At 50.2% G+C, this 26,736-nt stretch overlaps 1 protein-coding gene across 2 annotated transcripts in view; it reads left to right on the top strand.

Moving 5' to 3' along the window:
- LOC135257271 (rho guanine nucleotide exchange factor TIAM2-like) overlaps positions 1-26,445 on the top strand; it is a 58,433-nt gene extending 31,988 nt beyond the window's left edge. For both annotated transcript variants that reach the window (XM_064339842.1, XM_064339843.1), the window contains exons 7-27: positions 11-196; positions 835-981; positions 4,328-4,375; positions 7,391-7,561; positions 8,587-8,691; positions 8,812-8,890; positions 9,229-9,318; positions 9,758-10,000; positions 13,478-13,581; positions 17,472-17,657; positions 18,401-18,469; positions 19,152-19,277; positions 19,620-19,728; positions 20,733-20,912; positions 21,474-21,592; positions 21,829-21,937; positions 22,780-22,838; positions 22,942-23,044; positions 23,196-23,283; positions 24,253-24,395; positions 24,816-26,445. In XM_064339842.1, coding sequence (XP_064195912.1) covers positions 11-196; positions 835-981; positions 4,328-4,375; positions 7,391-7,561; positions 8,587-8,691; positions 8,812-8,890; positions 9,229-9,318; positions 9,758-10,000; positions 13,478-13,581; positions 17,472-17,657; positions 18,401-18,469; positions 19,152-19,277; positions 19,620-19,728; positions 20,733-20,912; positions 21,474-21,592; positions 21,829-21,937; positions 22,780-22,838; positions 22,942-23,044; positions 23,196-23,283; positions 24,253-24,395; positions 24,816-25,279 — 2,928 coding nt within the window. In that variant the 3' untranslated portion in view covers positions 25,280-26,445. The remainder of the gene's footprint in view (positions 1-10; positions 197-834; positions 982-4,327; positions 4,376-7,390; positions 7,562-8,586; positions 8,692-8,811; positions 8,891-9,228; positions 9,319-9,757; positions 10,001-13,477; positions 13,582-17,471; positions 17,658-18,400; positions 18,470-19,151; positions 19,278-19,619; positions 19,729-20,732; positions 20,913-21,473; positions 21,593-21,828; positions 21,938-22,779; positions 22,839-22,941; positions 23,045-23,195; positions 23,284-24,252; positions 24,396-24,815) is intronic.
- Positions 26,446-26,736: the final 291 nt, after the last annotated feature.

Below are 26,736 nucleotides of genomic sequence, written 5' to 3'. Positions count from 1 at the left end.
GTGCCCACAGATCCAGCAGTGGGAGCAGAACCTGGAGAAGTTCAACGTGGACCTGTTCCGCCTGCGCTGTTACCTCTCCAGCCTGCAGGGCGGCGAGCTCCCCAACCCCAAGAGCCTCCTGGCCGCCGCTGGGCGGCCCTCCAAGATGGCCCTGGGCCGTCTGGGGATCTTCTCGGTGTCGTCCTTCCACGCCCTGGTGAGTCCTGGCCCGCCCTTTGAGATGAATTCATCCCCCTGGCTGTCTGTGAGAGAGTTCGTACAGAAAACCTTTGTGTTTATGTAGCCGTGACATTTAAATGGGATGTGACATTATTTAGTTAGGTCATGGTGTTCGTGCTGTACCTCTGAAGGAAAAAGTGTTACTCTTGCACAATGGTGAATCCTGTTCTCACTCTGTTCTGATGTGTGTATGTGTGTGTGTGTGTGTGCCTGTGCGTGTGTGTGTGTGTGTGTGCGTGTGTCTATGTGGTGTGTGTGTGTGTGTGTGTGTGTGTGTCTATGTGGTGTGTGTGTGTCTGTGGGTCGTCAGCCTGTGTTGTCTGTGTCTATGTGGTGTGTGTGTTGTGTTGTTGTGTGTTCGTGTGCGTGCGTGTGGATGTGTGTTGTGTGCCTGGTGTGCCTGTTTGCCTGTTTGTGTGTGTGTGTGCATATGTGTGTTGCATGTGTGGTGTGTGTGTGTGTGTGTGTGTGTGTGTGTGTGTGTGTCCTGTGTGTGTGTGTGTCTTCTCTGTGTGTGTGTGTGTGTGTGTGTGTGTCTATGTGGTGTGTGTGTGTGTCTATCTGTGTGTGTGTGTGTGTGTGTGTGTGTGTGTGTGTGTGCTCGCTCTCTCTCAGATCTGCTCCCGGGACGAGGCCACGCTGCGGAAGCGCTCCCGCTCCGTCTCCCAGGGGGTTCGGAACAAAAGGCGGCTGTTCTCCTCCCTGAAGGGGCTGGACAGCCTGACCAGGCGCGGCCGGGAGAAGAGGCAGCCCGTCTCACAGGTACGGGACCTGCCCTCTGCACACGCTCAGAGCAGCAGCGGAGTGATGCATATTCTGCCATAATAACACAATAATAATAACAAGTATAATAATAAAATGGATGAGGTTGCTTAGTGGAGCGTATGCAAGCATATGTTATTACTTCCATCAGTATGCAGAGAGGCACTGTGTTGTTTAAAAAAAACATTGTAAGTTTTAGTCACCAGTTTTTTTTTTAAAGTTATTTTTTACCACTGCTGCCGCTGCTGAATGCGATGGCTTCTCTGCGATCGTGCGAGACCAAACTGCTAAATCCACACCGACCGCTATTTAGTTGCATGTATTTTACTTGTAACCTGGCCTCCTGTTTGTTTTTTCATGTAAAATAAAATAAACATATATTTCAGTGGGTTGAGTTGGAGAACAGCTTGTCCTAAAATGCCATTACAAAGTGTATTTTAAGTACCTCCGAGGGATATCCTACGTACCCCGAAGGGGTAAGCCCGTGCTAGTTTGAGAACGTCTGTGTTCCGCATTAGGCAGTTCCACCTGAAGGCGGTTTTGTAGTTGAGAGCCTTGCGTTGTGGACCGAAGCCATTTGATAAAGTTTTATTTTAACCGCTCCCTGTGCTGCGGTGAATGGCTCACGAGAGCCGTGGCCCGGCAGTTACCCAGCCTGGGCCCTTTTTGATTGCTGAGAGCAGGGGGCAGTTGTAAAGCCATCAGTCACGTGAAGTGGCAGAAGCTGCAAACGGCGCAGGGGGAGAGAGACTTGTTTTTCCAGTCGGGTTTTTTTGCGAGGGCCATCGTCCGTTATTGATGTGTTTTCCAGCCTCCCTCTTTACTCCTCCACCTCCACCTCCTCCTCCTCCTCCTCCTCCTCCTTCTCCTCTGCCTTCTACAGCATTTTCCTCACAGGCTCTAGGGTGTCTATTTTTGGATCCGGGGGAGCATATGGTATCCCTGTTAATGCCTCTGTGTTACAGTCCCGGAGATAAATGGTCAGCGTTGTCGTCTTTACCGTCGGCTTCCCAGATCTCTCTCTCTCTCTCTCTCTCTCTCTCTCCTCTCTCTCTCTCTCTCTCCTCTTCTGCTCTTCTCTCTCTTCTCTCTCTCCTCTCTCTCTCTCTCTCTCTCTCTCTCTCTCTCTCTCTTCTCTCTCTCTCTCTCTCTCTCTCTCTCTCTCGCTCCAGCGAGAGGATGTGGAGTAGCCAGCTTTTGCTTCGCTGCGTCCGTCTCTCAAACGAAACGCTGGCGCGCGCTGTCATTCCCTCCCTAGCGTGTCACCCGTTTCCCGTCCAGCTTTTTTCTGCTGTGGATTTGAAAAAGAAATGTAAAAAAAAAAAGAAACAAAAAACAAACGGAAACAAAACAAAACAGTCCCGTCTCCGCTGGCCAAGAGATGACTGGCCAAAATCCAGAAACGCACTAAAATGTTCTTCGCCCACCCCCGAATCCCGCCCCCCCCCCTCCACTTTAAAAATGCATGCGGCATTGCTTCCTGGCATATGCCGGGTGATTAGAGATCCCTCGGTACTTATGACCCTTTGTAATGAGACCCGGTTAGCCGCCGCATAATTTCACGCGGAGCCGGCGACGGAAAAGCAAACAGAAATTGAGGATGAATTATTAAGAGCCGCGTGCGGCAAATTGCGGAAAGCTGCGTCGGTCTCCGCGGGGACCGGCAGATGGTTTGCGCAGGCCGCCGTGTCCGCTGATTATCAAAGGGTCCCTCGCTTTGCGGGGCCCGGGGCCTGGAGCTCCGGTTTTACTCGTCCGGGTGGTTTCTGACACAGCGGAACTAAATAAAAATACCTTTTAATCACCTTCGGGGGGGGGGGACGTGAGCGGAGGAGGTGAAGCCCGTACCGGGAGGCCCGCTTCCTGTCTGTAAAAAGTGTTTGGAGGAGCGGTAGGCTTCAGGACAGGCCCGCCTGGGAGTCTTACGCCATTTTGTTTCCTCTGACGTTGAGTGAGGGAGGGGGGGACTTCCCCCCCGGCACGCTTCGACGGCTCGTGACCGAACGCAGCGGGATAACGGAAACGCGCTCTCCGCCATCGCCTGCGTCTCAGCTCACGAGTGAGCCGACGGTCCACGCGGACCGCGCTGCCTGTTCGCCCAATCAGAGCCTCGGAACATGTTTCCGCTTTTCTGTCAGGAGAGCTTTTTTGTTTATGCGTTTGCATAACTGTGATAAGAAAAGTTTAAATGGAAATATTTTATTCCCTTTCAGGGAGGGGTGTAGTAGGGGAGGTGTGCTCTCCTGATGATGGGTACAACGACCGAACAAAAGCTGCTCCTTCCCATCATGCCGCACTTCGTCTCGGGGCGTCCGCTCGGCGCGCTGAACCGCACGCGCTCCTGAAACTCGACCCTCGGGCGATGAGCCGATGCTGCCCTCAGGGAAATCCACCACAGTCCCCGGGAAAGCCCCCGCGGGCTTAGCGCTCCCTCACGGAATACCTCACGTACCGCCGCGTGCGCACGCGTGCCAGCGGAACAAGAGACCCGCTCGAACCCGCGCCTCCGCACGGGCTGCGCCCTCCCCCTCTTTCCGTCCAGACGCACGGCCCAGCGAGTCTTGGCTGCGCGCAGTTCCGTGCGTCGACGATTTGCTCCGGAAAATTCCCTGCTTTTAAAAAAGAGGGGCTTGTATTAACAGCGAGGGGAACTTTCTCACTTCTTCTCTCAGGGGTGGTTCTCTCGTTCTGTGTCCGCTGCAGTTCAGACATGACGTGCTTTTGCGATACTTTCCATCAGCTTCCACGGCGCACGTTTCTGCTCTAATTCGTTTTACCGCCGTCGCTGTTCCCGCGGCGACGCTGGATTGGCAGCTCTCGGTTGGGGGGGGGGGCGGGTCGGGGGTGGTGTAGCCCTGAGGGGGCTGCAGCGGGGGGTTCCCCCCTCGCGCTTTCCGTCACGCCGAAAAAAGCGAACCCTCGGCGGCCGCGGAGCCTCGAGTTAGCGCCAGTTTCACCGGCTCGGTCACCCGCGCCGGAGGCTAAACGTCTGCGCGCGCCCACCGCAGCGGGACGGACGGCGGCCCCGAGCGGGGGAAGGCCCTGGTCGACCAAACTCCCGCCGTCGTCACCCCAACCGCCCGTTTCATCCACCCGTCGCCAGGAGCTGTAATTTCGACCGTCGCCGCGCCGCTTATTACATCCAGCGAAACCCCAGACGCTATTTTTTACTTCAGTCCGGATGAGAATAGCATCAAAGCTGGTGGCCGACATGGACGGTTTTTAATTAAGCGCAGAGAATAGGAACTGGCGTCTATTTACAGCGCTGCCCCGGGTTGAAGGGTTAGCTGCGATCGTTTTTATGGGTCTTGAGCGTGTGTTTTTTTTCTCCCCTCCCGTGTTGCAGATTTTCGAGGGTAGCAGCGGAGGACATCTTCCCCCCGGCAGCTCAGAGGTGAGTCGGACGTCCTGCAGGAACCTGTGGGACTTTTCCCGTCCACTGTGTCCTTTGAGGTCTGCAGTCGCAAGGGACCTTTTCCATCCACGGTGTCCTTTTGAGATCAACAGTCACAAGGGACTTTTCCTATCCACTGTGTCCTTATGAGGTCTACAGTCACAGGGAACCATTCCCATCCTCTCTGTCCATCTGAGATCTAGAATCACAGGAGACTCAGTCACCAGTGCGGTGAAGAATTAGAACTCTGCAACAGCGTATACCAGGGTTATCGGCTGTTGTTGTCCCTAACACTGGGCAGCCATTGACTGACAGGGTCTGAGGGTCGTACCTCCACTCAGGGGTCATATGCGTAGTAGGGATTTGAACTCGTGTCCCTAGGCATTATTGCAGCACGCTGCGTGAGGCACAGCACGTTCCCTCGTAAAACATTGCCCTTACGTAATTGGTGGTGGCTCTGTGTAGAATGTGTTTTTTCTCAAGGCTGAGAGACGTGTATGTTATGTTGATAGTAGCTCAAGCTGTAGTAGTAGTCAGGGCATCAACACATTGGCTTACCCTAGCAGGTAGGCTGGTGCCCTGGGTTCGACATACGGAGAGGGTGTCCAGTCTCTAAACCCGATTCACGCTGAGTACAAACAGGCATTACCGCGAGCACAAGGCTTGCCTTTCATACAAACCGGCTGTAATGCAGTTATGGCCTTTTTAAACCGCCTGCGATGTAGAGGCGGGCCCCTGTTTGTTTGTTTTTTTTCCTGGAGGTGATTCTAACTCTCCCGGGATGAGGTCTTCCTTCAGGCATAATGAAAAGCTTGTGATTTTCCCCGTTAGATCTGAACGGTCGCCCCAGCGAGCGTCTCTCCGCCCCGGATGAAAAGGTGGCTGTTGATCAGTCGATGACTGCGGCCGTTTTTAAAACCGGGGCCTGACTGTGACTGTTCCCCCCGTCCTCTCTCGTTAGAGAACTCCTCCTCGCTCCAAGGGCATGTTTTTTTTACTGCTGTGTTCTCAGGTGTCAGGAAGATTATAGTTAAGTTAATTATCTTGTGGGTCCCCTGTTTTCTGATGTGGGGGCACACTTAGTGGGGCCTAGGTATGCTGCGGATAAGCACCGCAGCTGTTTCGAAAGGCGAGTGATTTGTCGACGGTGTTCTGGGGATAAAGGCACAAGGCTGCCACGTGTACGGGCTGGGGTGAGGGGGGTTACAGGGGTTTTGGGGTGAGGGGTGCAGGGGAGATTGTTATGTCACTGGGATTCCTCAGTTACTCACGTATACCCCCCCGCGCTCGCGAAGAACAGGCGCTCCTCACGGGCCCGTTAGCCAGCGTCCCGAGGGACCGGCGGTTTAAATCGTCCCAAAATGTTTTCTTTCCCTCCGTAAGGAGAACAACCGAAGCGAACGTTTGGAAAGCGGCCCCTCTCATCCAGCGAGGGGAGGAGACCGAGGCCGGGTGAGGTTTAGGCTTTGAATCCTCCTATCGGGTTATTCGCCGGATGTGAAGCGCGCACACCTGGGGGGGGGGGGCGGGGGTTGGGAGGGGCTTGGCGGGGCCCGGCGGAAAAACGGCGCCGCGAATGAATGGGCGCACGGTAGCGTCGGAATGTTCCGGATGCTCCACGCCGGGGCGTGTCGGAAAAGGGGCGGGGCGCGGCGGCGCGTGCTGCCCATTGCGTAACCTCTCCCAGGGAAACCCCTCGCAACGGCGCTACTAAAAAAACCATTACCTCAGAAAGCAGGCGCATGGAAATTAACAAGCAGAATGAACTGCTTTCTGTCTGTGTCTGGAGCGGTTGTTCAGACGATCTCGGCCGAACAGCAGCGGCGTTCACAGAGCGCTGGTCTCTCAGGGTTATTTTTTTACCTCGTCGGCACTGATGTCACGGGAGCCGAACGTCTGTTTTATGGAGTTTGTTCAACTCCTTCGTTTTACGGCTTCGTTTTCTTGCCAGTTAATGAGTCAGGATGGCTCCTGAAAACCACGGGACCAATCCAGAGGCCTTCTCTCACAGGGGGGGAGTACCCTGGTCTACCTGCAGTACCTGTTAGGATTGTTGTGCCCAATAGTTTCTGGCCAAGATCAAAGAGCTGCTATAGATGTGGTACAACACCGATCTGCACAGGAGTGAATTTGGGCGTTTCTGGGCACTGCTCCCACAAATGGTTTCCAGGAGGAACCCCAGGAACAGTGGCCTCTATGTGCGCACCCCCGTCCCCACCCCGCCCACCCCCCCGCCCCTCACCCCTGCCAAATCCAAAATCCTCTTAGGCTACTTATGGCTGTGACTTATACAGACAAGCTGGCTTCACGCTATGACAAGGAACATACTCTGCTTTGAAGAATATATACTGCTTTAATGACTATAAAAAAGCCATCTTTTTTAAAAACGATGGTATTTTTCGGTATATCTGTTTAAATGATATTCATTGCATTATTTTCTCTTGTTTCTGTATGGGTTCATTGCTAGATTGTTTGAATATATCTTTGTTCCGTGGCGCACTTTTGTGTTCCCTTAGTATCGAAAGCCTGAAAAGTGCTCCCTTTGTTAAGCATTCTGAGCCACTGAACGCCAAACAAAAACCAAGTTCCATTACCCAGATATTTATAGGAGCAGTCTGAAATTACCGATGTCCCCGGATTACATGGCCGCTCACATGGGCTCCATTGTTGTAGTCCTTCCCGGAGTGGAAAGGCTTTGTTTGGAAACGTTTTATGTACCTGAGAATAGATACTGTTCAAATTCCCAGAGGAAGATGGTGTTGAAGTGCTCACAAATTAGGTTGCTGAACGTGGCTTTACGAACATTATCCTCAACCTTTCTAATAAAAGCTGACTGTCAAAAATTAGTAAATTATTACGCGGACGATGACCTCACTCAGACTATCAAGCAAATTAAAAGACTGCGTGATTAGTAATGTTCAGTAACCCTTGTGAGACGCGCAGGTCGTAAGTGGATTTATGTGACGTTTTAACATCGCTGAATGGGTCTGCGGTCTCGTTCTCCCTGGGATGCAGAGATTGGACGGCTTGGCCAACCAGTGCTCAACAGCACCACCCGATGGCAGCCACTGGGACATCAGTTCGGAGACCCAGGCCTGCTTAATGCTAATGCCGGACCAGCAGATCCTGTCCGTGGCCGTGAAGCAGGAGCACAGCGTGGAGGATGTGCTGTCCTTGGCCTGCAAGGTATGACCAGCGAGATGGAGACTTGTTAGAAATGGGTCCTAATTAGACCATTAATCATGAGGCTTGTTCTCAAGCTCACTTATGTGTCTCATTACTGCTCCCACTGTGACAAATTGGCATTGTTTTTCTGATTGTCCTTCCCGTCGCTATTGAAAAATTCCCAGAAAACATTGCTCCTTTTTTAATTTGGCTAATTTCTTTGATTGGTTATTTTTTATTTTTGTTGGTACGCGCAGCAAGCTTCGTCTTGACACAGTTGGCCCATTAGTCCTTATGGGAGAAAGAGAACACCGTGTCATTGTGCCAGTCCTCTTTGTGCTGTTGAGGCGATTGGTCGGACAGGATGACATGTACAGGAGTCCCGCCCCCCACCCCCGCACCTTTCATCACCCTGCCACCCTCCGGAGGCACAGCAGCTGTGCGCTTGATTGACAGCTCAGGTGTCTTCGGGCACAATGGCTGTGATGACTCACCCAGCAGCAGGCTGTCCCTCATCACCTGTCTGTGCCGAGTGAAATGGAAAAAGTGCTGCTTTGTTCCAGCTGTAATTCAGAAACACACTCACGTGCACGCACGCACACACACACACACACACACACACACACACACACACACACACACACGCGCGCACACATCCCCAGTACAGTGCTTGTTCTGCCTCCATTTTTATGGGTTCATATCATTCTTTGTAATTTCTTTGATCTTAGTGCTGAATGTAAAGCACTTTGAGCTACATTTTATGTATAAAAGGTGCTATATAAATAAAGCTTTATTATTATTATTATTATTATTATATCATTAATTTTATATTCTGCAGTCACTGTCTCAGTATAACCATACGTGTCACTTCCTGTGCCTCACAGGACCACAAAGTTCAGGCTGTGTATGTCATGAAGGTCACTTCTCTGTAGTGTAACTTCAACAGTCCCTACCAGGGTGGATATGCTACCTTTAGCCTCAAGCCGGTAACTCTGTAACTGTGTGTCACAAGACCAGGCTAACCCAGGTGCTGTCCCCTTTTGCAGCTGAAGCAGCTGGACCCCAGCCAGCACTGCCTCCGACTGCGCAGACGGGTGGGTCAGAACGCGGAAGTCAGCACGCCTGCGCCCAAGGACCTCGTGCAAGAGCTGGTGAGGAGTCTCAGCCCTTCCTATGCAATTCACTTCCTGGCAAAGCCAGGCCTCGCTGGTGCTGATGAGTGCTCTTTCACCCGTGAACCCCCTCACCCGCTGACTACTTCCTGTTTATAGCTGTATGACGAGCTGGAGGTCCTGCCCCTGAACGTGTGCACCTTATACATGTCGCGCCAGGACGGCGCAGCTGATTTTGGTGAGTCAACGGGATCGACCGGGTACCCAGCTAACACAAAACGTTTTCACAATGTTGCTGCCATGTAGCGGCAATGTTATAACATTGACAAAACGTTCCAGTAACATTGTGAGGTCACTTTGTGTTAGGGAATGCGTGTGTGCCTGTGTTTAGGCCTGTTTCCAGCGTGTACCTGTTAAAGCTAGTGAATGTGCATATTTAATCCAACGTGGTTGTAGGGGTTTTAATCCAACACGGCTGTTTTCTGCTTAGCATATAAAGAGTGTAGTGTAACAGATGAAGTGATGTCATTTGACCTTTGACTTTTGACCTCACCCGTCCCGCGCTCTGTGTGGCAGGGTTTGCCGTCACCGGCCACGTGGACGGATTCGGGAACAGCCGCGTCTTTGTCAGCGAGGTCCTCCCGGAGGGCCTGGCCTTCGCCGAGGGTACGCCTTGCCTTCGCGTCGATTTCCCCTTTGGATTCCGCGCTGAAATCCCGATTTCCTGTGCATGGAGGGATTCGTCAGGCGTCCGCCATTTGAAAAATTTGAGATCTCTGACCTTAGCGTGTATGCAACGTATGTTCAGCCAATAAGTGGAATGTATGTTCAGCCGATGAATGGAATCATTCTTTTTTTCATTTTATTCCAAATTGTTTTATAATGTTATTATTTTATATTGGGTTTAAATGTTACGGTCTGTCGACACTAGAGATGCAGACCAGCAGTTACGCAATATCCTAAGCACAAGAGTGCACTGATGGTGTAAAGAGAGGGGGATGTGGTTTTAGACCTCGGCGTTGGGCCTGGGTGGTGGTGGTGGTGTTGTTGGGTGGTGGTTGGTGGTGTTGTTTTTACATGGTATTGAGCACGTCCTCCTCTGCAGGACTACGAGCGGGAGATGAGATCACGGTCCTGAACGGAAAGGGCGTGTCCACGCTGGACCTGGGCCTGATGCAGGCGCTCTTCGGCGAGCGGACACTCGACTTGACCCTCCGTCGGGAAGACCCGGTCCCCGGGGGGCGGGGCTCCGACCCCGGCGACCTCTGCCCGCCGGCCCCGCCCCCCAGCCAATCCCAGCTCCTGGAGGAGTTCCTGGACCAGCACCACGGCAACCACACACCCTCAGGTACGACAGGGGCTCCGCCATTAGACTCTCTGACCCTGGTGCTGTTACGCACTGTTCATAACGTAGCCATGCAGCTACGCACTGTTCATAACGCAGTCCTGCAGTTACTGGTTATAAAAACGCAGCCCAATATTTCCCCCTTTTTGCAGTTGTATTGTTACAATAATCATTGTGAGTTTACAGAAAAATGGAATCCTTTTACTTTCCTGTTCATGGAAATTGGTACAAAAAGGTCTGTGTAGTCTGCAGTCAGTGAGTCAAACTCGGCCTTGTTAAAACCAACATGACGTAGTTTTGAGAGGTTTCAGCGAATGAGTTCCAGTGTATTAAAAGCTGCTCATGTGGTAAACCTGCTCTGCTTGACGTTCTACTTCTCCTGTCTCGTTTGATGGTTCCAGCTCACCACAGTACTGTTTATTTCAGCGGTGTTTTAGTTCCTCTTTTTCTTTGGAAAATAGCTTTTAGACAAAATGAAAGTAAATAATTAAAAATAACATTTCTATGTAGACAAGTTACTTTAATACAGTTACTTTAATATTTATGGTCATTTGAATTCACTCCTTGTGGCAAAGATAATGGTAACTACGAGCGGGCGAGAGATAAAGAACCTGGATGGACATTGTCACTCTATGAACATTCACTGGAAACAGACGAGTTGCCGCCCACTTCCTTCCCGTCACATACTGCGCACATAAAAGTGAAAACATTTCATCAGTCTCTTCCACACTGATGTGGACCGGCGTGTGTGATGCATTGAGAGTTGCTTATTTGACACAGTAATTATTTATCATAATGTGCAGGATTCGTTGTCTGAAGTATGAGTCATAGTTCCCTGGTGTCTGGGAATTCCGGCTGTGGACAGACTTGATAACCTACTGCTTTGTGAGACCTGAGAGGTCGGATCCGCGTGGTGTTTGGGTCCAAACCTCCACCAACTGGCAACTCTTTTCTTTTCGGGAACAGTAATGTACTGCCAGCTTTTTGCAGGGAGTAAAAGCTAAAAGGACATAGGTTTCTTATGAAAATACATGATTTAAGAGGATTTCATTTATACTGAAGGTAAGAGCTGTTTTGCATTGTTCAGTGCCCAGTTTGGCATGATGGTGAAAGGATGGCTGATGAAAACTTAAAATGCTTCAAAAATATGTTATTTGAAACGTCTTATTTTAAACACTCGCCTTCATCTTTTAAATTAACTCTTAAAAAAAGGAAAGTGTCAGTTTTTTGCATGCTTACAATGTCTGCTTATTGCAATAGCATATGCAAACAGCATGAAAAGCAATTTTTTTCATTCACAGTCATAGCATATGAAAGTATCAGTATGTTGCAGACATCATTTGAAAGATTCAGACGAATAATTAATGAAGTGAATTGTGCGTGTCATGGTAATTATAGTCTTGATGCAGTATTGCACAGTGGTTAAACCGCTGGCTTTCCCTGCCATCTAAACTAAAAATGGTAGGTTTGATTCTTAGTTGGTGTACCACTGTTGTACTTTTGGACAAAGTACTAAATGTACCGGAGGGAGAGAGGGAGGGGGAGAGATGGAAGGAGTGTATGGGGGGAAAGAGAGAGCGAGATTGTATTAAATTAAGGCAAGCGATGCAAGTTGTCCTATGTAAGGACTCTGCTGTCATTACTGCGGAAGTGGGATATAAGGAACAGGTTTCCACACTCCTTAGATGGTACTTAGAACAGTATGTTTTAAAATCCTCCATTAGGTGGACGCTTGACCAGCTAGTGTGATGTCTTATGCCACCTTCACATTCAGAGACAGACAGAGATAGACAGAAAAGCCAGTGACCAATCCTTGTCTGCCTGTCGTACTCCTCGTAGTAAAATATGGTGGAACAGGTTGCCTTTGTTTCACCCCTTTTACGGTTATATTTGTGTTAAATGTCATGTACCTGTGTTATATGCCTGTAGTGTATCTATTTGGCCACCAGAGGGCATGTTACAGCTGCACTGCACACCTCGGCCATGTAGCAGCCAGAGATTCATTGGGCTGTAACAGCAAAATGAGCAGCTTGTGATTGGCTAGGGTTGGATGAGCAGAATGTAATTGCTCCCGCTGTTTTAATTATGAGGAGGAAATGACGGACGGCGTGCTTCTCTCGCGAACACCGCTGGGTCATTTTGCCAAAATGGCCTTTCGAAGGATGTGGCTATTCATAGGACCTCGGGACGGATTGCTAGACAGTTCGGTCTGGAAACAAAATATTGCCCGGGGGATTTTTCTGTTTAGAATATGGGATTAATACGATAAACTAATCAGACCTCAACATATTCATGCTAATCGCAGAAGCGGGCAGTACGTGCGCTCTGTCTCCGTGGTCTGTGTAGAACCGCGGTACTGCCTCTTCAGTGTCGTGCAAAAGCAGTGGGAGTTTAACAGTTGTGTTAAACAATGAGACCTAAGCATTTCCACGTTTATCACGCTGTGCTCCAAAATTGGATTTCGGCGAGCTTTTCGGTCACGGTCTCATACTGCGCCGTGGTTTCGCATTTCTGGCTGTTGACCGCACAGTGTTAATCACTCGTTGTTTTGTGCGTTTAAGACGTCGCAGTGTGCTGTTGGTACGGAGTGAAAAGAGTTGTCCACAGATTCTTTATGTGTAGGCGTGAGTAGGCTCCGTTCTCTCTCCAGGCCCCGAGGAGAGGGGAAAAGGCCGATGAAGAACTCCCACATGCAGGGGGCAGTCTGTGTAATTAGATCTGTGCTCGTTTAATCCGGACTGGTGGTGCACTGTACCACCGATGCGTCTGTTTTCCCAAAGTGTGCTCTGTGTGTCAGTGCCTCCTCTGCAGTCTGTCCCACAGCGCTATACGTCCCTGTGCTTGCTGCTACTGACGGCGCTCCGCGCGACGCGCTTCAGCACTGCGTTTGAACTCCTCGCGCTGCTCGTTTACACTGCGTACGGCTCGCGACCAAATTAGGAAAGAAAGAGAACCGACTCATAGCCAGCCATTTTGGCTCGACATTCCAGTAGGCGCTCTACATTACATTACATTATAGGCATTTAGCAGACGCTCTTATCCAGAGCGACGTACAACAAGTGCATAGGTTTCATGATGTAGAGGCGCAAAAGAAACACTAGAGTGAAGTAAGGATCGTAGTGCCAGAAGTGACCACATCGATCAGGACTCCAACCCTGTAGAGTAAGCTTGTTCAGCAAGCAAGAATCCTACCAAGTACAAACTAGCACTGGAATCACACCTAATCATACAAAAACAATCCTGCCAGATACACTAACATAATCAAATTATCCTAGCTAGGCTCTAGTATTACGTTAGCTCAGTAGCGCGAACATGACCCCGTGTTGCATTAGGAAGGGGGTTCGAAAGATGGTTTTCGGTCATTTATTGGTGCAGCCTGTGTATTATACGTTTCCAGTATGGTTTTTTCCTCTGGTCTTCACAGCTAAGAGAGGTGAAAGTATGGTAAATAAACCGCGTCTTTTGGTTTTCTCGCTCCAGATATGGCTCGTGTCACAGACGTCCCTAGCGGATCGGTTGGGCCCAGCTTTGAGGACGGCCAGCTGAATCCTCGACCCGGCAACGGGACAGACCCCAACAAGAAGGTACGAGGGAGATGAGCCCGAAATCAGCACCGCTCTGTCCGTAGAGAACAGCATCAACGGCCCTGTTCAGACCTGGCATTAAAATGCGTCTTGGGCGATCCGATCACAAGCGAACAGCTCTAACTACAGGTGTGAATGCGCCCAAGACACATTGAGATCCGATCACTCAGAGCACATTCGGAGGTGGTCTGGGTCACTTACCTCCTGAGCTATGGGGCAACATAGCTCAGGAGGTAAGACCGATTGTCTGGCAGTCGGAGGGTTGCCGGTTCAAACCCCGCCCTGGGCATGTCGAAGTGTCCTTGAGCAAGACACCTAACCCCTAACCCCTAACTGCTCTGGCGAATGAGAGGCATCAATTGTAAAGCGCTTTGGATAAAAGCGCTATATAAATGCAGTCCATTTACCATATGGCCACATTCTTTTAGCGGTGTGTACACGAACGCGTCCTGGGCCACATTGAAGGACCGCCTAGTCAACTCACGTCCTCTGAGTAAGCGGAAGTACTCATTCGTGCGCCAACAGCGTTATATTATTATAAGTGCGAAACAAGAAAAAGAAGCCACAACAACGGTCAAAATAGATGGAGTACACACGAGACACGCTGTCTGATTTCCGTTTGGGCCGAAGAGTCGGTACAACGGAAACTCGTATCGCAACCGGGCAATTCATGAGGAGATTTTGAAAAAGATGGAAGGGGAAATGGCAGCAATGCCAACGTAAAATCAAACACCTCAAGACGACGTCTTTTAATTTCCGGCAGACCAGGCACAGGTAGCGCATTGCTGCCTCCTGCCTTTTAAAAACAACAACGCAAATTTGGTCTTTGCAAACAGAAATGATGTACGTGTTTATTTGCGTACTTAGCCGGGGAAGTGAGATCCGATCGCAAGTGGTCACTGGAGACGCATTCTGATGCCAGGTGTGAACTGACATCCGTCTCGACTGAATATAGACGCCATCTAGATATATCTGGATACAAAGTACAGGTCTGAGCAGGGCTAATCATAACCGTGTGAAATATCACTTCCTCAGAGTGATGCGTTGGCTTGCGTGTGAGTTTGAGTGGGATTTTGAGTGTGTACGTGTGAGTATTAGCTTGCATGTGTGTGTGTGCCTGCATATTTGTTTGCGTGTCTGCCAGCATTCTTAGGAAACGAATGTAAAAAAAATGTCAGTTTTTGATCTTTTTTTTAAACTAATTTAACAGTGGCGTATGACCAAACCGCAGCAGAGCTACAACAAGGCAGTGCAGCCAAACGCAGGGCGGTCCAAACCATGCCGCACATCTAAAAGCAGGGGGCGGTGGCACTTTCAGTTTCTCACCCTTGGAGTCAAACACATGCCGCGGCTCTGCGGCTCAGCCCTAGTGTTGCACAGAGAGCAGGAGCTGTGACATGGAGCAGAGCGCTTACATCACTTCCTGTTGGGCTCCCCGGCTGGGCGTAGCGGGGCCAGACGGAGCCGACGGCCAGAGCTGGAGGAAGCGGAGGCGTCAGGGGGAAAGGCTCTGCTCCCCCCCCTCCCCCGCTGTACAGGCCCTGTTCTGGGGCTGCGTTTGTTATCGGGCTGGTCGGTCCCTCCATGGTGGACTGAAAGAGTTGAAAGAGGACTTTCCTGGAAGAGGGCTTCTGAAATGCCCTGTCGAAGACGATAAGATACCCACGTCGGGGGAGACTTTTCTGTCAAGTTCTGAGAAAAAAAAACAAATCAGCCCCCCCTCCTTTGTCTGAACGGTGTTTAAAAAACGGTGACCTAAAACCTCACTGCTTCAACTCCAAAACATTTTTTTTTGCGGCATCACGTGAAACCCAGATCACTGATCTTCATTTGAAAGCTCTTGATAATAATGAGAAATCACAGTCATTTTGAAGCTGAACTTCATCAAATTCATCTCTGAACTTCCTAGCTCATTATATGCAGGGTCAGGCATTGTTGGCAGATCTTAATACTGTGCCCTGCCTTTCATTGAAAGCCTCCACCCTCCAGGCTCCTCTAGATCTCTCCTCCATTATGATTGGCCGCCGGCTCCCAAAAGAAGCTCCTGACACCCTTTTCGGGCCCCGCCCAGTAAGGCTCGCGCATCGAGGTCAGGTGGCCTAAATCGCTGGATCGAGCATATGGCCTTTAGCGTGCGTGTAATCCGGGCTTACAGCCACGCGACTGACGCGGGGACGGGGGCGGGGGAGGGGAGAGAGAGGCGGCGTGGGAACCGGCCCGTGCAGGGGGGGATTGGGCCTGGATTAAGGGGCAGCAGGGACTGAAGGAGACCGGCCTCGCTCGATCGCGCTCGCTCGCTCCCGAAACAGACCGCCGTCCCGAACCCGCGGTCCTACCGCGAGGGGCATCAACCACCACCACCCCTCAACCCCCCCCAGCCATGTGCTGGTTCTGGTGCGAGGAAGAGGAGGAGGAGGGCGAGGAAGGCACGGAGGAACTCTTCGGCTTCGCCGTCCTCTTCCTCGGGCGGCTGAAGGACAAGCTGGCGCGTCTCCTGGGCGACGTTTCCGACTGCGTGGCCGAGCAGACCGCCTCGGAGGGGACCGTTCTCCTGGTAACGCTGGGCCCCGGGTGACGAGTCGCCGCGATTCGGAGGCGTCTTACAGGGCTAGGACCGGGCCTGCGTTTCGGCGCGTCTGTCTTGGTGTTGTTGCTGTTGCTGTTAGCGGTGTAATGCTGCATTAGTGTTCAGGCTTGAGTGGATGCTAAACCTGAGAGCTTTGTTATTGGAACAGACACATACTTCAGTGCGCCTCTGACACTGACAGGAGGAATACTTGCTATTTTTGGAGAATAATAAGCTGGACTGTAAAAATAGCTTGCTTTTGCATGGCGTGGTCTGTGTTTTGCTTGAAGTAACCTTTATTCATTCGGGCACTGAAAACAGAACAGTAGCATGCCACATTAGTCATACACTCTTAAAAATGTTTAAGAGTTCATCGCTCATTAAAAATGAGTTTTTGCGTTTTTGGCTTTTTTATTTATTATTTTTTTTACTATATCTGAAGCTATACTCTTTAGTGAAGCAAAGGTCTCTCGGTACCATTTGTCTTGCTGGGTGTTTTCAATACTTGTCCGTTTCTGATGTATCTCTGACTAGAGATCAATATTAATCATTTTTCCATTGGTTTTCTGAGAAATAGCTTGTTGTAAATCATATTGCTTTGTCCAAAGATTCCTCTAAGTATTATGGAATCACGGAAGTTCACGTCCTTGTGTGTTAGCTGGATGTTGGGGGAAGTCTCTTTTTGCCAGACAGTTCAAAACATTTTAGTTTTTTTTTCCATCGTATGTCCTTCTCTGCTCTGACAGATAGTCTTGTCATTCTTAATTAGCTGGCTGTTTAAATGTGAGCTAATAGGTCACACGTTGGTCTTCAGTCAGAGGGTGTGAGTTTCCCTGTAGCCTGTGCTCACCCTCTCCACACGCACGCCGTGTCATTTCCTGCCTGGGCTCAGCTAAGGTGCTTTCAGCTGCTGTAACTGGATTTGTTTGCCCGTGGTTTGGTTTGTTTGCCCGCATAAACAGGGATTGAAGCCTGTGGCAGCCAGAGCGATTACGCTCGTTAGCTGGTCGTAGCGTGCCAGGTTTGGTCTCGCCCCTGTTACTCTACTCTGCTGCTCCACTGCTGGCCATTAGACTGTCACAGGTCAATTGCAGTTCAAGCCCTCGAAATATTAGTACATAACTTCTGTGTGGGTTCTGCTGCGGAGGGAGTGTTTGAGAACCGTGAAGCCATTTCAAAGGAGCGTGAACCGCAAGCGAATGCTGTGTTGTGTAGCTTAAAAGTGAGCTGCTGCTGTTGAAATCACACGCAGCAGCAGGGCGCTGGAACGTTCCGGAGAGTGACCCGCAGTAACCGTGCCTGTCGTGCTGTTCTCCGCCCGCAGACCGTCGAGACCGCCTGCACCCTGTACCACACGTTCCAGGAGGGCACAGCGGGCGCAGCGGGCGCAGCCGAGGCCCAGGGGGCCCCCCCGGACCCGCCGCGGCCCTGCCCCCGCCACATGTCCATCACCGAGAGGCTGCGCAAGGTCATCCAGGAGCTGGTGGACACCGAGAAGTCCTACGTCAAGGTGAGGCGTCGGCCGCCGTCTGGCTGTCCTATGCATCGTCCCTTCCAAACCCCGTTCCGTGTCCTCCCCTGCCCCCGTCCCGCTCTGTCTCAGCACAAACGGTGTCTAGCGTTTTTGTGATAAGAGGCGTGTGTGGATTCGTGGGCTACTTTGGTTACACAGCACCCTCTCGATCGACGACGCGATCGTCGCTAGTCGTGCTAAGTAGCCGTGGAAGAAGAGGCCGGTTCCTCCTCTAAGCGCTCTTTGGCTGATGACTTCGTGCGATGCGTCCATGTCCATGTCCATGTCCATGTCTCCGCACACAGCGTACCTGCTGACGGTTCGCGCCGCCGCCGCCGCCACGTCAGTTTTTTTAGCTTCGCTAACGGCGCTAATCAGCCTAATGAGAAAGTCGGAGCGTAAATGAGGGCTATCAGCGGCGGCCGGCTGCCGTCTTCAGACGGCTCCCTGGCAGCCGAACCCGGCCCTGTCCCGCTGAGAAACGGCGCTCTATTGAGACCCCGGAGACGCACTGCGCTTTAATTGAAACGGGGCCTCTCTGGCCCCGAGGCGGCTATCTCTCCTCGCGAGTGTGTGCCGCTTTGTTTGAACGGAGATAATGGGCCCGCGTGGCACGGGGTTCGGTTCGTCCCCGGAGCGCGCGTGGAACTGAGCGGCGAAGCGGTCGCCCGGTTGCATTGTCCGTCCGTCCGTCTGTGAGTGATGACTCCACCTCTCTCCTCTTTCCTCTGTCTCTCCAGGACCTGAGCTGCCTGTTTGAGGTCTACCTGAAGCCCCTACAAGAAGAGCCCTTTCTCAGCCTGGATGAGGTGTGTCTTTCTGCCTTTCATTTAGTCATTTTTGTGCGCTTGTTTGATAGGGACAAATATGTAGCTTTCAGCAGGGGTGCTGGTGCATGCAGCACATTGCACCATAGTCAGCTCGAATGTTCATTTTCATCTGTGACTCTCTGCACACATTTAGCTACACTGTTGCCATGAATTGTACGAGATTCAGCTAACCTGTGCTGTTCTAATGAAGTTACATAAATGAAAGAAAAACCCCGATCTAAAAAAACTTACATAAAAATAAATTACTTCCTCTGAGACCAGTAAGTGATTTAGAAAGACAGAAATAATTCATTTCTAAGTGGAGGAATTGAAGTCACTTACAGACATCCAAGGACAGACGTAACCATAAGAACCCAAACGCAACATCTGCATAGATACGGACTCATCATAGTCTGACTTTCCCAAACACAGCATGTAATAATGGATTAAAAAAATAAATAAATGTACAGATGCGAAATCTCCCTCAATGAGGTACCACACAGCAGCAGGCATAAAAGATCTGAACTGCTCAGTTGCGCATTTAGGAAATAAAATCGCACTGAAAGCACTCTGTGGTACATTGAGATATACCAGCCAGAAGACTTGTGGGATTGTGGGCACACATTTCCACATTGTGGTTCTGTGGTGGTTTGTGAGTCAGCTGCGATCTCCCCCTCCCCAGATGGAGTCTCTTTTCGGCAGCCTGCCCGAAATGCTGGAGTTCCAGAGGGTCTTCCTGCAGACGCTGGAGGAGCGCATCGCCTCGTCCCCGGACTTCAGCACCCTGGAGACCCCCGGCCAGTTCAAGGTACCGGCCGCCGTGGAGCTCCTGCCTTCCAGAGACTTCTGTCTGTACAGCACACGTGGATGATTCATTCTAAAAGCTACATCTGATCGTGTGTTATCCCTGCTGTATACTAGAGCTACTGAAGGTTCGTCAATGTGTGAGGGTTGAAGGCCAGAATAAAAATGTTGTTCTCTGTTAAAGATTACAGAAATTAAGTTGTGTGTCATGAACAGTACATTTAAAATAACAGGTTCCCCTCACATTTTATTTGAGCATCCTATCTACATGTGAGCATGTTCTCAGCAGGATTTGATATTCTGTGTCTCACTTCCTCTCCGTCTGTCTTTATTTCTCCCTCTCCAGAAACTGCTTTTCTCATTGGGCGGATCATTTCTCTACTACGCGGATCATTTCAAACTCTACAGTGGGTTTTGTGCCAACCACATCAAGGTCCAGAAAGTTCTGGAGAGAGGTACGGCAGTGCTGCAATAGAACAGGCGCAAATCTCTTTAGTCTGGGTTCTGTTGTATTGGTTTGTACAGAGTCACAATTTGCCTTTCCTCTTCCAAACCTTGGTTAATTTCTTTTGCCTCAGTGTACATCTTAACCTACAGATCTCTGTCAACAGAATGGGAAATGGGAGGAACGTGGAAAACTTTAAGTCTTGACTTATGGAAACTGTGGCAACATTTGTTTCAGATTCTTACTTTTTTAATGGCTTTCTTCAGATAAGCTGACCCTTACTGCTGGAGAAAATTTTGCATTTGAGATGTTCAGATGTTCTGTAGGTTGAGCATCTTTGCCATATCACCTAAAACACCATCGTCAGTCACGATAAAGCACCTGGTTGTCCAACAGCTCCAGCAGAGTTGTCAGCCTGTAAAGGGCAAAGCACTTAAACATGGCAGGGTAATCATCTGTCCAATGAGAATATTATTGGCTGTAAACATTGACCTTCATTCAGTCCGCCTCTCGGTGGCCTCGCTTCCCACTTTCAGACATTTTGTTTTGTCTGCACTGACTGAAAAGTTTCCCTGCAGAGGGAATACCCCCGCCAGCATTCATTATTTACGTCCGCGTCTGTGCCAATGGTCGTGGAAACCGGTACTGAAGTAACATAATACAGAGACTGGCCCTGTGAACCGTACTCCCCGCTACCCTCGCTAATAATGTCTAAGCAGTGCTCAGCGTGTCTCTAGTGTTGTGGATTGAGGGCGCGAGGGAGAGCTTTGGAACGCGGCCAAGGTTTTAATGAGCAGCATTAAGTCTTCCGAGCGATTCTTCGGCCTCGAAAACTTCAAGGGGCTCGTGAAGACCCGCCGCCAGCGGACGCACAGCGAATCGTACCTCCAGAGAGCGCTCGAGGGGGATGTCGAAATTTGCTGCTCTGAGACCGCGGCTGTGATGTAAGAGTAAGAGTAACAGTCGCTGAGAATGACTCAGACTCATTAATTTTTCGTCTCTCCGTGTCTGAAGCCAAGACGGACAGGGCCTTCAAGGAGTTCCTGGAAGCGAAGAACCCGACGAAGCAGCACTCCTCCACTCTGGAGTCGTACCTGATCAAGCCCGTCCAGAGAGTGCTGAAGTACCCCCTCCTGCTGAGAGAGCTGGTGTCCCTGACTGACAGCGACAGCGAGGAACATTACCACCTGACAGGTACGCACAGCCACGCACGTACAAACCGCATGCATAAACACTCACGCAGTAACATACACATGAGCACTTACATTACATTACATTACATTACAGGCATTTAGCAGACGCTCTTATCCAGAGCGACTTACACAACTTTTTACATAGCACTTTACATTGCATCCATTTATACAGCTGGATATATATACTGAAGCAATGCAGGTTAAGTACCTTGCTCAAGGGTACAACGGCAGTGTCCTTACCCGGGAATCAAACCTGCGACCTTTCGGTTACAAGCGCAGTTCCTTACCCACTGTGCCACACTCCGTCCCACTTACACATTCACTCAGAAACACACACAAACCGCACACAGAAACATGCAAACAAACACTCACACACGCACACGGAAACATAACGACGCGCACACACCACAAACAGAAACATACACATAACTGCCCACACACACTCAGAAACATAACCAGAAGAACATACGCCCACACGCCATTCACTGAAACATAATCATGTGCACACAGAAACACACTTACACACACTCAACACACACTGAGGCATCCCTCTCACCCGCAGAAGCCCTGAAGGCCATGGAGAAGGTGGCCAGCCACATCAACGAGATGCAGAAGATTTACGAGGACTACGGCACGGTGTTCGACCAGCTGGTGGCGGAGCAGAGCGGAGCGGAGAAGGAGGTACGCCGCTCGCCCCTATAATCCTCTTAAATCACCCATGCGCCTCACACGCCCCCCCAAAAAAGAGAAACTCTTGAGCAAGAAGGATTAGCATCCCCGACGACCCGGTCTGTTGCTCTGAGAGCGTCCGTGGGGAACTCTGGGCCAGCTTTAGGGAAAGCCAGGTCTGCCAGCCACAGGTAGTGCTGGTCTCACTCTGGCCCTGGTCTGTCTCTGTCCCCCCTTGCCCCCCCTAGGTGACGGAGATCTCCATGGGAGAGTTCCTCCTGCACTCCTCCGTGGTCTGGCTGAACCCCCTCCCCTCGCTGGGCCGCATGAGGAAGGATCCGGAGCTCACCGTGTTCGGTGAGTACGACGAGGCCCCCCGGAGGCATCATGGGAAGTGGAACGCAGCCACAGCGGCTGCCAGCGGGGCACCGTGCCCACTACTACTACAGGACCGCTCGGCGCAGAAGGGCTGGCTTTATTTAGTGGCGGTAACCTGGATCCGTGTCAAAATTCGGCTAGCAGAAGATCTGAGAGGCCAGATTGCGCGGTTGCGCAAGAGATCCCAGTATTAACTCATTTCCGTGTGCCTTCCGAGCCCCTTGCGTAGCTGGTCCACAATGCTGTGGCATGTCGACGAATGTCGTTTTCCGATAGCAGTTGTTGCTCCGTTTGTAGCGGTGATACCGCTGTTACAAAAGATTTAATGGCAGCTCCTTGGAGTGCTAAAGCAGCAGATTGTCTTGCACTTTGGTGAGTCTGTAAGCACGTGTCCACTCGCATTCGTTTATCTGAATAATTTATTCCGTTTTGTCGTTAAGTGGCTGAACGCAGTAAAACCAGAATCACCACTTGCACTCCAGTAATAGGGTTGACAGCCTTTCTCTGAAATTATTACAGGAGTCCTGGAAGTTCTGGCCAATTTCCAGGGTCTTCCTGTGAGACTAATACAGCCCATAACAGGGATCAGCAACTCACGGTCCTCGAGGGCCGAGAACTGCTGGTTTTCCACCCTCCCTTTGCCTGGGAGTCAGGTGTGAAGACAGTCTGGCCAATCAGTAGCACTAATTACCCGGGAGAAAAGAAAACCAGGGCCGGATTTGGATTCAAGGGCCAGAGTTGATGATCCCTGGCCTATAACAGAGCTCCTCGTAGTTTGCAGTGTGTGTGAAAGAGCTCACCTCGGCCATCTCTCCCCTCAGTGTTCAAGAAAGCCGTGATACTGGTGTACCGGGAGAGCAACAAGCTGAAGAAGAAGATGGTGAGCCTTCACTTCTCTTTCGCTTGCATTCTTCCTCTTTCACTGTGCCCCCTTCACCACCCGTTTCAATGCTAAAGTCTCCTCTCCGTATGGCTCCACGCAGGCCAACACGCGATCCGCCTTCTCCAACGGCGACCTCGACCCCTTCAAGTTCCGCTGGCTCATACCCCAGTCCGCGCTGCAGGTTCGACTGGGGAACGCCACAGGTCAGTGCTCCCGCGAACAGTTAGCCTCTCGCCTGGGAGAACCCAGAGTTCGAGAGCCATAAAACTAGCTCAAAGCCGACCGCAAACTTCTGGCTGTGTTTCCTCCTCGCGTATCTGTGTTGAGTGAAGCGCTTTTCGTCCACTGCTGCAGGTACGGAGGGCAACTGCATGTGGGAGCTGATCCACACCAAGTCGGAGCTGGAGGGCAGGCCGGAGACCACATTCCAGCTGATGAGCAGGTGAGGGAAAGGGGCTGTTCGACTCCCAGTGAGCTGATTGACAGGTTCCGGGGCCTACCGGGGTGTGCTGTGTTTCGTTTCAGCCAATCGCTTTAGAAAACAGGTTTACTGAAAACAGGTGTTTAATGTAGTTGCGCAATTTTGTCCTCAACCTGATGCTAACTCAGTTCAGGTTTACCTCACTGTCATTTGTGTCCTTTTTGAACTCCACTAGTTTGTTAGTTTCTGTAATCACATGTCCTAGCTTTACAGGCTGATAGGGGCAGTACAATTTCATCTGCCGGTCTCATAATTCTGTCAGTTTAAAAAACCGTAACTGAAGGAGTGTACTGCTGGGCATGTTTCCGAAATAGTTATCAGAGAACTCATCTAATTAAAATGCACGCTTGCATATGATGAATATGATGCACACATGCGTTTCTATCTCTGTCCTAATGTGGTCTTAAGAGGGTAAATCAGCCCTAATTAGACATCAGAAGTGTCTCGTTAAGAACAATTAACTGCTTGTAACTTTTCAGGAGTTGCAATTTATGGTTGGAATTAAGAACCAGGTTTCAAGTCCCCTGAGTCAGCGTCAACACAATGAAGGTTCACCTCGTACATGAGCCCAGATAGTGATTCTCTCTTCCAGCAATCTCCTTTTACAGGGGCCCACAGTCACTGAGCGTGCTTCAGTATGACTCAGACCTGGGTCAAATACGTATTTGTTTTGGATTCAAATGCTTTTCTGTGCTCTATTGATCTTGCCTAGTGTAATTGCGCCTGCCAATATGACTAGAAGGCGGGGTTTGTACTTTTTGAGAGTATTTCATTGGTTCCAATACACCAGACAAGATCAGTAAAGCGTAGAAAAGTATTTGAATCCAAAACCGATACGTATTTGACCCCGGTCTGGTGTGACTGTAGTGCGTGAGCAGGGTCCATCTCTCCTTTCTTCTCCGCCGTGACGTCTTTGTGTCCTCCGCGCAGCGCCCCCGAGTCCAAGGCCAACATCGTCAGGGTGATCCGCGGCCTCCTCCGCGACAGCGCCCGGAGGAGCGTCCCGGCCGAGCGGGCGTGCCGGGAGCGTTTCGCGCCCCCGCGGGGCGGCGTGCCGACGTCCGCCAGGATAGGTGAGCCCGCCTCGCCGCCGCGCTGACCCGGGTCGGCCAATCCCGCGAGACCTTCGCTTTCCCCTCACATCAGCCACCCGGGACGCTGCTCAGATGTGTATTCATACAACACTATTATTTACATCGTATTATTTACACATTCTTAGACATTCAGGGCACTTTACATATTTTCACCCATTTATACCCCTGGCTATAAATTCAGGGAAATTATGGGGTATACTATTGTGACAATTTCTTTGTAAAATTGGCTGTATAAATTAAATGTGATTGACTGATTGATTGCTATGCCTTGTAAAAGTACACAACATGAGATGTACCGAAAGGATTTAAACCTGCAACCATACGGTCACATTGCCGTATTTGAGTAGCCAGGTTACACTTGGCAGTGTGGTACAGCCATGCTCCTCTGTGCCGTTTCAGGTTCCTCCCGGTCCTCCTGGCTGTCCAAGCAGTCGTCTCCCGGCAACCCCTCCCACACGGACGCGGCGAGGGGGGGCCAGCGGGACTCCGACGAGGGCAGCCTGGGCAGCGGCGGTCACCCGGGAGACGACCCCGGCGGCCCCCGGCGCAGCCCGGCCTCGGAACGGGGCCCGAAGGAAGCGGACGAGGAGGAGGCGGACGCCATCGAGGCGCTGCTCCAGAGACTGCAGATCGCGGAGAAGGAGCCGCCGCCGCCGCCGCAGCCGGCTAACGCACGGACCGAACCGGGGGGCGTCAGGCGGGGCAGCAGCCCGTGCGGGGGCCAGGACGACGCCCCCTACGCGGACCTGAACGCGCTGCTGGAGAGGGACTTCAGCGTTCAGAGCCTGGCGTCCGTCATCAACGAGGACTGCTTCTTTAGCACGGCCGAGAGCTTGGAGAGGGCCACCATCCCCACCCTATAGGGCTGAACACCGCAGGGGCTGCCGTCACGGTGCTCAGAGACTCACCTATCCCATGAGGCACCTGTGCTGGACAGCGTTGACACTCCTTGGCTCTGTGGACTCCAGCGTATCCGCAGATGGGCCAGGGCTGGAAGCTTCTCTGCTTTTGGACTGAAGGAAGCACATTGCTCTTCCCTAGACTCTGCCTTGTTGCACCTTGTGCATTATCTGCCTGCATTTTTTAACATACATTTCTTTATATATATATTCTGATTTTTTTCAAGGTCTTTTTTATTTATTGATAGGTATATTTTTTATTTACTTAGAGAAGAAAGTGTTACACTCCGATTGTCTGAGGAGACTTTGAGGTGGGGAAAAAAATAGGAGAATTTGATAAAAAAGGATTTGTATAGTATTTTGTGTTGTTTTCACACATTCTCAATATTTCCGAGGCATTGCTTTTTCAAAGCAACATGATTGAAATTTCTGTTCTGCTTGGCGAAGGAGTACAACCTCTTTTAGGGTGAAGGATAAGGATTTATTCATCTTTCTTCAAAAATGAAGGATAAAGTGTATATTTAACTGTACTGTACTGTAACTTAATACCAGCATTTCATATTATTTAGACACTTAATGTACAGATAAAATAATGTTTCCTTTTTTTACTGCTTTGTGCTTTTCTCACTGTAAAACTGCCTTTAAAGCTAGCATACCAATGAATGTGAATGTCCCTTTTTATTTATTTTAAATTTCTTTTTTATTGAATATTATTATGAATACATTTGTGCTCTGTAAGCATGTATGTGGAGGACAAGAATATAATGATCCATTTTTAAAAAATAAATTGCTGTTTTATGGCAGTATATGTGCTGTATTACATGTTTCATATTTGTATATTTGCTCATATTTTGTGAATTGTTGAAATGCGTTTTTTTTTTGCAGTATATTCAATTTCATAAAGGGCATTTTCTTCTAAATATTTGCTCACAGCTCTGATAAAAAGGCACTCAAAGCAGTTCAGATGAACAGCACTGTAATTTGGTTGTGTTGAAGTGCTGGAGTAGCTTGCAGAGAATGTTACTGCTTGTCTTTTGTGGCTGTCTCATCAGATTCCTCACCAGACTCTACACTGGTTCTGCGCCTTGGGCCAACCAGAGCGCTTCAGGAATAAAGTGCTTGCTGACGTATTTACTGTTTATTCCCCAGGTGGCACTTCATAGAATGCAATAGAATGTTCCGGAATGGGGAAGTTATAGGGCAATCTTTTTGTCTTAATCTGATGTCAATTTCTTCTCAAGTATATTGTCTTCATAGAAAAAAAATACATACATTTGTTCACTGAAATTTTTTGGGGGAAATGTAATACGTTTTGATATGTAGATTGTCTAATGAGAATTTTTCTTTTAATATGTCACATTTGACCGAATTAAGATGAAGACATGAAGATTACTTCACCGCACATCGTGCATATTTGAGAG

This window comes from Anguilla rostrata, chromosome 6 (assembly GCF_018555375.3).
Source record: "Anguilla rostrata isolate EN2019 chromosome 6, ASM1855537v3, whole genome shotgun sequence".
NCBI classification, from domain to species: domain Eukaryota; kingdom Metazoa; phylum Chordata; class Actinopteri; order Anguilliformes; family Anguillidae; genus Anguilla; species Anguilla rostrata.
Note: the sequence above shows the minus strand (reverse complement) of the source record. Positions and strands in the feature narration are given on the sequence as shown.